This window comes from Anomaloglossus baeobatrachus, chromosome 11 (assembly GCF_048569485.1).
Source record: "Anomaloglossus baeobatrachus isolate aAnoBae1 chromosome 11, aAnoBae1.hap1, whole genome shotgun sequence".
Lineage (NCBI taxonomy): Eukaryota > Metazoa > Chordata > Amphibia > Anura > Aromobatidae > Anomaloglossus > Anomaloglossus baeobatrachus.
In genome coordinates, this window is record NC_134363.1 from 139,183,172 (window position 1) to 139,193,171 (window position 10,000).

At 47.7% G+C, this 10,000-nt stretch overlaps 1 protein-coding gene across 1 annotated transcript in view; it reads left to right on the forward strand.

Moving 5' to 3' along the window:
• Positions 1-10,000, forward strand: part of LOC142257053 (uncharacterized) — a 124,653-nt gene that overhangs the window by 51,605 nt on the left and 63,048 nt on the right. The window contains exons 3-5 of the mRNA XM_075329107.1: positions 168-230; positions 3,341-3,470; positions 5,809-5,899. Coding sequence (XP_075185222.1) covers positions 168-230; positions 3,341-3,470; positions 5,809-5,899 — 284 coding nt within the window. The remainder of the gene's footprint in view (positions 1-167; positions 231-3,340; positions 3,471-5,808; positions 5,900-10,000) is intronic.

The following is a 10,000-nucleotide window of genomic DNA, read 5'->3' on the forward strand; positions in this document are numbered from 1 at the left end:
AGACTCGAGTCCACAATTTAGACATTACTAGAGTCTCTGGCCAGTGTTGGCGCATGTTTATATAACTTTGGGGAATTTTTATTTCGGAATCCTTCTAATAAGTGAGCTGTGGTATTACATTATGTTTTTGTTTATTTTTTTTATCTCTTTTTATTTTTGTGTTTTAGTTTGCCGGGACTTTGCCGTTCTTGAAGATGGCGCTCTGGCTCACTGTTTGCAAGAACAGGAAAGTAAGTAGCCTGAAAAAAAAAGACAATCCTGGCTCTAAAATGAGATTTCATACACATGATCTGCCGTTCATGTTCAGCTTGTCACTTTATGTTTCACCAACATTTAAAGCTAAGGTAGGTTTTGGAGAAAAATTTAGTTTTAGGCAATGAGCTGAAAAGGGTGCCCATTGTCACTTAATTTTTCCCAAATTTTCTTCTATGTAATACCACCATATAGTGCCAAAAAATACCACTGTATGACAATAATATAGTAACATACATGGCTCTTTCCAAACATTTTAGGCATAAATGCTACATAGTAAGATTGCTTAAAAAAATAGAAGTGAATAAACAAATAAGAAATCTAAATCCGATCAATGTGACTGCCCTTTGCCTTCAAAACAGCATCAAATCATCTAGGTTCCTGTCACTTTTACACAGTTTTCAAAGGAACTCTGCAGGAGATTGTTCCAAACATCTTTGAGAGCTAACCCCAGATCTTCTGTGGACGTATGGTTGGGCTTCTGTGCTGCCCCCACGTCAGTAGCAGTCGGGCTGCTTGGATCCAGATTCCCAGTATGGCTCAAGGGATTCTCCGGACCCGGGGGTCCCGCGGACACTTCAAATAAAAGGGATGTATTTGTACTGGATTTGCCGTAGTCAGTGTGGGGCACCCGGGGGCGATGGGATGGCAGCTGGTTGTTAACCCCTCCATGGGTAGGGATGGTTGCTCCGGGGCCCGGTGACTCGGTGCAGGGGACGGTGATGGCACGGGTTGGCGCGCCTGGTCAGACCAGGGAGTCTCAGTTTACTCATGATTAAAGAAATCAGACAAATCCAATGGTTAACCAAGGTGCTCGTGGCCGGTTGCCACGGCCGGTTGTACTCTGGTCTCTCACCTGGGTTGATAGTTTGTCACTTTCCTCTGCACTGTGTTTTGTATCGTGGACTTCCCGGTGTGGAACACTGGAGTCCGCTCCCGGTACTTTCGTTGGGAGCCGTGCCTGCTGACGCTGACCTGTGGGATCTCCTGGGCCCTGGTGGATGCCCTATCCCTCTCTGTGGGTGGTTGGCTGCTTTTGGGACTTTGGTTGGGACAGGACCTATAATCCTGGCCTCAATTGGTTAATTAGCTAGGCCATTGGTTCCGGTCCTGGCTTCAGGGTCCAAGTACCCCCTCTGTGCACGGTTTCCGGGTCGGCTCTCCGGTGTCGGTAGCGGTGGGCTCCAACCCTGCCCTGATCCACCTCGGATCTCCGGCTGCCGTCTTCCCGTCTCCTGTCAGACACGGACCACCGTCTGCCACCTAGCCAATACGCCAGGGCTCCAACCCTGACGCTACTGCTCTCTGCACTTGAGCTTCAGACTTTTCTTCTCCTCGTCTCTACTCCTCCACTCCAACTTGAACTCTACTATACACTGGACTAACTGTTTTTTTTTCGCCCGGGGTTCTCTAGAACCCTAGGTGGGCGTTCTCCATCCGCCTGGTCCTGCCCACTGGTGTGCCTTTCCTACTCTGGGGGGGGGGAGGGGTAACTAGGATTTGGTTGGCAAGGTTTAACCCTGTGAGGGAAGGTGTTGTGCAGGGGCCTACACTGTGTGACCACCTGGCGGCACCAGGGCGTCAGACTTCTATTTCTGTCATTCCATAGAATCCCCGAAAGACTGGATTATAAAATCAGGGCTCTGTGTGGGCTGGATTACCACCTCCAGGACTCCTTGGACTCTGTCACATTGGCTGTATGTTTGAGGATGTTTTCCTGCTGCAAAATAAATCTGGAGCCAATCAGATGCCTCCCTGATGGCATTGCATGATGGAAAAGTATCTCTCAGCATGGAGGACACCAAGAAATGGAGAATTTTTAGGACCACAGACACACTGCTCAGACACGAAAGCTTAGTGCAGCAGATGAAAGACACATCATGTATACTTCCCAATCTGAAGATGTCCAGCAGTGCCATCAACTCAGAACTAGCAGCAACCAATGGGACTAATCTACTGTTCGGAGAAGTCTGGCCAGAAGTAATTATTGTGGCTAAAAATCTTCTATGTGAAAACAAGGCTAAGTGACTTAACTGTGCACAAAAATACAAGAACTTGGGTGTAGGAAAATTGCACCGGGTGCTCAGGACTGAGGAGAATGTGAACATTTTGGCTGTTACCGGAGGCAGTTTGTTCTCTGATGGTCTGCAGAACTGTACAATGAAGGTCTGCAGGCAACAGTGAAGCATGGTGGAGGGTCCATGAAAGTTTGTGGCTGCATTTCAGCAAATGGAGATGGGCATTTGGTCAGGAGTAATGGTGTCCTCAATGCTAAGAAATACCAGAAGATACTTATCCATTATGCAGGACTGTCAGAGAGGCATCTGGTTGGCTGTAAATTTATTCTGCAGCAGAACAAAGACCCCAAACATCCAACCAATAACTCTTTTCAGCGTAAACATGGAGTCCTGGAAGTAATATTTCCCCAACAGAATCCTGATCTCAACATGGAGCCTGTAAGACACAGAAGGATTTACACAAGCCTCATACACAGATCTGCGGTTAGTTGTCCTAGGTGTTTGGAACAACCTCCTCCTTCAAAAACTGAAAGGAATTGGTGCTGTACAGCAGATAAAGGGCGATCACCAAATATTGATTTGATTTAGATTTATCCTTTGTTCATTCATTTCTTTTGATTTTTTTACTTAATAAAAATAAACAAACTTTTTTTTATAAAAAAAAAAAAAACAAAAATGAAAAACATTCTAACTTTGCAGCATTTTTTTTCCACACCTGTCTAAAACGTTTGCACTGTACTGTAGAAAAACCTCCATACGGGGCAGAAATATTATGCAGCGTCTAAAGAGTCAATGTTGTACCAGGATATAGAACAAGAGACTTGTCATATACCACCGTATCGGGGGCAAATGATATTCAACATTATATTATTATTTCAGATTTTAGCCGCTTACTGCCATATGAGCCTCACATATTATTGCACTTCAGCCATCAAATATTACTATGCACAGCTAAATACTGGAGAATTGTTAAGTCTTGACCTTTGAGTTCCTATTCTCCTGGGTCCTCACATAGAGACAGCTACTTATTAATTCTGTATTTTTGCCTCCTCTCTGCATCTTTCTCTTAGTTGAGCAACACTATGCCTCCAACGTGCGGAAGAATAAGCTGGTGCAGAAGGACATCCGAATCGCCAAGAAGCTCCAGGATGAAGAAGATCAACAGAGCAAAGTGTTCAGCCTGGAGCAACAAAAGCAAATGTGAGCAGAAGACCGAAAGGGGCTTGTATGAGATTAGGGAAAAAAATGGGAGTCTGCTTTTGTATTTTCTGAGAGTAGCACCATTTGTGTATATTTGTTGGTTTAGGGTTGCAACCTCCTCCCTCTTCCCCCCCCCCCTCCTCTTCCTCCCTCTTTCCTCTCTTCCTCTTCCTCCCTCTTACCCCCCCTCCTCTTCCTCCCTCTTTACTCTCTTCTTCTTCCTCCCTCCCCCCCTCCTCTTCCTCCCTCCCTCCCCCCCCCTCCTCTTCCTCCCTCCCCCCCTCCTCTTCCTCCCTCCCCCCCCTCCTCTTCCTCCCTCTCCCCCCCCTCCTCTTCCTCCCCCTTCCCCCCCCTCTTCCTCCCTCTCCCCCCCCTCCTCTTCCTCCCTCTCCCCCCCCTCCTCTTCCTCCCTCTCCCCCCTCCTCTTCCTCCCTCTCCCCCCCCTCTTCCTCCCTCTCCCCCCCCCTCTTCCTCCCTCTCCCCCCCCCTCTTCCTCCCTCTCCCCCCCCTCCTCTTCCTCCCTCCCCCCCTCCTCTTCCTCTCTCTCCCCCCTCCTCTTCCTCCCTCTCCCCCCCTCCTCTTCCTCCCTCTCCCCCCCTCCTCTTCCTCCCTCTCCCCCCCCTCCTCTTCCTCCCTCTCCCCCCCCTCCTCTTCCTCCCTCCTCTTCCTCCCTCTCCCCCCCTCCTCTTCCTTCCTCTCCCCCCCTCCTCTTCCTCCCTCTCCCCCCCTCCTCTTCCTCCCTCTCCCCCCCTCCTCTTCCTCCCTCTCCCCCCCTCTCTTCCTCCCTCTCCCCCCTCCTCTTCCTCCCTCTCCCCCCCCTCTTCCTCCCTCTCCCCCCCTCCTCTTCCTCCCTCCCCCCTTCCTCTTCCTCCCTCCCCCCTTCCTCTTCCTCCCTCCCCCCTTCCTCTTCCTCCCTCCCCCCTTCCTCTTCCTCCCTCCCCCCTTCCTCTTCCTCCCTCCCCCCTTCCTCTTCCTCCCTCCCCCCTTCCTCTTCCTCCCTCCCCCCTTCCTCTTCCTCCCTCCCTCCCCCCCTCCTCTTCCTCCCTCCCTCCTCCCCTCCTCTTCCTCCCTCCCCCCCTCCTCTTCCTCCCTCCCCCCCTCCTCTTCCTCCCTCCCTCCCCCCCTCCTCTTCCTCCCTCCCTCCCCCCCTCCTCTTCCTCCCTCCCTCCCCCCCTCCTCTTCCTCCCTCCCCCCCCTCCTCTTCCTCCCTCCCCCCCTCCTCTTCCTCCCTCTCCCCCCCTCCTCTTCCTCCCTCTCCCCCCCTCCTCTTCCTCCCTCTCCCCCCCTCCTCTTCCTCCCTCTCCCCCCCTCCTCTTCCTCCCTCTCTTCCCCCCCTCCTCTTCCTCCCTCTCCCCCCCCTCCTCTTCCTCCCTCTCCCCCCCTCCTCTTCCTCCCTCTCCCCCCCTCCTCTTCCTCCCTCTCCCCCCCTCCTCTTCCTCCCTCTCCCCCCTCCTCTTCCTCCCTCTCCCCCCCTCCTCTTCCTCCCTCTCCCCCCCTCCTCTTCCTCCCTCTCCCCCCCTCCTCTTCCTCCCTCTCCCCCCCTCCTCTTCCTCCCTCTCCCCCCCTCCTCTTCCTCCCTATCCCCCCCTCCTCTTCCTCCCTATCCCCCCCTCCTCTTCCTCCCTATCCCCCCCTCCTCTTCCTCCCTCTCCCCCCCTCCTCTTCCTCCCTATCCCCCCCTCCTCTTCCTCCCTATCTTCCTCCTCCTCTTCCTCCCTATCCCCCCCCTCCTCCTCTTCCTCCCTCTCCTCTTCCTCCCTCTCTCCTCCCTTCCTCCTCTTCCTCCCTCCCCTCCTCTTCCTCCCTCACCCCCCCACTCCTCTTCCTCCCTCTTTTTCCTCACCCCCCCCCCCCCCGCTTTTCTTCTGTACGTATTTATTTTAATTTTTTGTTTATGGGACCGTATCCTTTATCAGATATGCAATACTTCTGTCTAACCACAAAAACCTATAAATTTAAATGGCACATAGGCTCAGCACTAACTAAAACCACCTTAGACCAATGGGAGGAATGCTTAGCCAAAGGTTAGGGTCTAACTGAAGAAAAATATGCCTTGTCGTGGCTGCTGGGCACATTGGATGGGCTTGCAGCCTTGTCGTGGCTGCTGGGCACATTGGATGGGCTTGCAGCCTTGTCGTGGCTGCTGGGCACATTGGATGGGTTTGCAGCCTTGTCGTGGCTAGTGGGCACATTGGATGGGTTTGTACTTTATGCGGTCACAGCATCTTGCACCTGTTCATATTTTTCTCTATAGTGTTAGGAGGTGCTGGCCAGTTTTGTTTCTATTATAATATGGATGAATTTATCATTGTTTTTGAATTTTGTTTTTCTCCTTTAGAGAAGAGTTAGATTCTGAATACGCCCGTGCTGTTCAGGAAGAGCTGCAGAGGAAAGCCCAGGAATGCCTGCAGAGAGAAGAGGAAGACAAGGTAAGCCAAGCTATGCGGAAACTATTTTGTTTGCATTTGTTTTCAAACTTACTCCACATGGACAAAGAAAAATCCCCCCAAAAATTCCCCCTGAAAAGGGCCATTGAACGTACACTATAAAACTTAAAAGCACAGGCTATAAAAAAAAAAGAGCTGGTCGTATTCTGCATTCACATATGGCACTGTTGCCGGAGGGTCTCCAAAATTAGAGTTGCAGGCAAAAGCATGGGTGAAGACCTCCTCATGTTCCTAGATTGCATTTGCCTTCATAGTGAAGATATAAACTGTGTAGGAGAGTACTCACCAACCTGGAAAACATTTCCCCACGTGTCCATTAATTAACTCAAGAAATGCAGCTCCATTCTATAAAAATGAATTGGTGTGAACTGCAGTACCTGACACAACCTGTGGATCAGTGGGGCGCTGTTTTCAGAAGAAAGTAGCTATATTTTTTAAAATCCTGGAAATTCCTTTTTAAGATAGTTCTCAATATTAGATTACATGCTAACCAAGCCATTATTTACTCATTGGAGGACTGGAATTCTCTGAATAACCTACATATCTCTCAGTAGTGAGCATGGAATTTTAGGGATAGAGTGGTGGTCCCTTATGTCCCAAGAGGTCCATTACGCCCATGTGAGAAGAGCAATACTATAGAAGACCAGTGATAGTTGGAGGCTCAGTTGGAGGTTTTGCGTTGGTGGTCCACAAGTTATGCCACTGCTCAACATCCTCCAAAAACAAGAAGTCTTTCTAAGGCACCTTTCAAGAAAACCTGAAGAAGTCCACACACAATTTGCCATGTTCAATGTTTCTTAATTGACAGCTAAGGACACATGAGATTGGATATCCTTTTATTTTTCCCTTGAAGAATAGATTTGTATTTCAAGTTTTCAAATAAGTAGATCGTCCATTCCCAAAATATGCCCCAAACCAATGGGTAATATACGTGACTGCGGCCTCTTGACCTTTGTATTCGTAGGTTATAGGTTTAACTTTATGGACTTGAATGCTTTCAACCTTAAAGCTAAAGTGTTCATCCAGAGGAATGCAAAAATTGTATGAAGCAGATGCTAATAGCTCGAGATCAGGGGCAAAATTCCTTCCCAACTCCACATACGGCAATTGGACTAGTTCCCTGGATCAACTTTCCATAACAGAATATAGTGCCCTTAACATGTAATATTTTAGATTTCTCAAGAAATGCATCCAGGTCCTCCTTAAGCTTGTTTTGTAAATTGACCATAATCTCATGTGGCATAGAGTCAAATTTCTCTTACAATAAATAATCCATAGTCTCACTGCTCTTACAGTAATGAATCTGTAGTCTTACTGCTCATACAGTAAAGAATCCGTAGTCTCAAATCTGTAGTTTCTGCTCTTACAGTAAATAATCCATAGTCTCACTGCTCTTACAGTAATTATTCCGTAGTCTTACTACTCTTACAATAAATAATACATAGTCTCACTGCTCTTACAGTAAATAATCCATAGTCTCACTGCTTTTACAGTAATGAATCTGCAGTCTTAATGCTCTTGCAATAAAGAATCTGTAGTCTTACTTTTCTTACAGTAATGAATCCATAGCCTTGCTGCCCCCACAATAATGAATTTGTAGTCTCACTGCTCTTACAGTAATTAATCCATAGTCTTACTGCTCATACAGTAATAAATCCATAGTCTTACTGCTCTTACAGTAAACAGTCCATAGTCTCACTTATAGTAATGAATCTGCAGTCTTACTTCTCTTACAGTAATGAATCTATAGTCTTACTCCTTTATAGTAATTAATCTGTAGTGTTACTTCTCTTACAGTAAAGAATCCGGAGTCTCACTGCTTTTACAGTAATGAATCTGTGGTCTTAATGCTCTTGCAATAAATAATCTGTAGTCTTACTGCTCTTACAGTAATGAATCCGTAGTCTTGCTGTTCCCACAGTAATGAATTTGTAATCTCACTGCTCTTACAGTAATGAATCTGTAGTCTTACTGCTCATGCAGTAAAGAATCCGTAGTCTCAAATCTGTTGTTTCTGCTCTTACAGTAAAGAATACATAATCTCACTGCTCTTACAGTAATTATTCCGTAAGCTTACTGCTCTTGCAGTAAATAATCCATTGTCTCACTGCTCTTCAAGTAATCTGTAGTCTTACTACTCTTACAATAAATAATCCATAGTCTCGCTGCTTTTACAGTAATCAATCTGCAGTCTTACTGCTCTTGCAATAAAGAATCTGTAGTCTTACTTTTTTTACAGTAATGAATCCATAGTCTTGCTGCTCCCACAATAATGAATTTGTAGTCTCACTGCTCTTACAGTAATGAATCCATAGTCTTACTGCTCATACAGTAATAAATCCATAGTCTTACTGCTCTTACAGTAAACAGTCCATAGTCTCACTTATAGTAATGAATCTGCAGTCTTACTTCTCTTACAGTAATGAATCTATAGTCTTACTCCTTTATAGTAATTAATCTGTAGTGGTACTTCTCTTACAGTAAAGAATCTGGAGTCTCACTGCTCTTACAGTAATCTGTAGTCTTACTGCTCTTACCGTAAATAATCCATAGTCTCACTGCTTTTACAGTAATGAATCTGCAGTCTTACTGCTCTTGCAATAAAGAATCTGTAGTCTTACTGCTCTTACAGTAATGAATCCATAGTCTTGCTGCTCCCACAATAATGAATTTGTAATCTCACTGCTCTTACAGTAATGAATCCGTAGTCTTACTGCTCATACAGTAATAAATCCATGGTCTTACTACACTTACAGTAAACAGTACATAGTTTCACTTATAGTAATGAATCTGCAGTCTTCTGTCACAGTAATGAATCTATAGTCTTACTCCTTTATAGTAATTAATCTGTAGTGTTACTGCTCTTACAGTAAAGAATCCGGAGTCTCACTGCTCTTACAGTAATGAAGCCACAGTCTCACTGCTCTTACAGTAATGAAGCCATAGTCTCACTGCTCTTACAGTAATGAAGCCACAGTCTCACTGCTCTTACAGTAATGAAGCCACAGTCTTACTGCTCTTACAGTAATGAAGCCACAGTCTCACTGCTCTTACAGTAATGAAGCCACAGTCTCACTGCTCTTACAGTAATGAAGCCACAGTCTGCTTCTCTTAGGGTACTTTCACACTTGCGTTTATTTCCTTCCATTACAATCTGCCCTTTTGGAAAACAGCGGAATCCGTTAACGGATTCCGCTGTTTCCCATAGACTTGTATGGGTGACGGATTGTACCAAAAGGACCTGCGTTGCTTCCGCTGGGCGACGCTCCGTTGCTTCCGCCCAGCGGGAGGAATGCAGCATGTAACGTTATTATGAGTAGCGGAATCCTCTGGATTACACTGCGCATGCTCTTTTTTTTTTTTTTTTTAAATCAAACTTTATTTTGGCTCGCGGTGGCCGAACGTTCAGCTGAGCGCCCGGCCGTCGGCAAGCGACAGCACTCAGCTGAGCGCCCGCCCGCCGGCATGCCCGGGCGCCGGCAAGTCACAGCGCTCAGCTGAGCGCCCGCCCGCCGGCATGCCCGGGCGCCGGCAAGTGACAGCGCTCAGCTGAGCGCCCGCCCGCTGGCATGCCCGGCCGCCGGCAAGTGACAGCGCTCAGCTGAGCGCCCGCCCGCCAGCATGCCCGGGCGCCGGCAAGTGACAGCGCTCAGCTGATCACCCGGCGGCCGGCTGCAGGGAGCGATCAGCTGATCACCCGGCGGCCGGCTGCAGGGAGCGATCAGCTGATCACCCGGCGGCCGGCTGCAGGGAGCGATCAGCTGATCACCCGGCGGCCGGCTACTGTGAGTGATCAGCTGATCGTTTACAATAGTCTGCCGCTGGTAAAACTGTAAAAAAAAAAAAAAAAATCAAAACGAATTGCGTTGTTTTGCAGCATCCGTTGTGCCACTATATGCAACACATTCGTTGCATCCGTTACACAACGCAATGCAACGGATACCGTTCAACGCAAGTGTAAAAGTACCCTTACAGTAATTAATCTGTAGACTTACTGCTCTTAAGGTCCAGTCACACTAAGCAACTTACCAGCGATCCCAACAACGATAGGGATCGCTGGTAAGTTGCTAGGAGGTTGCTGGT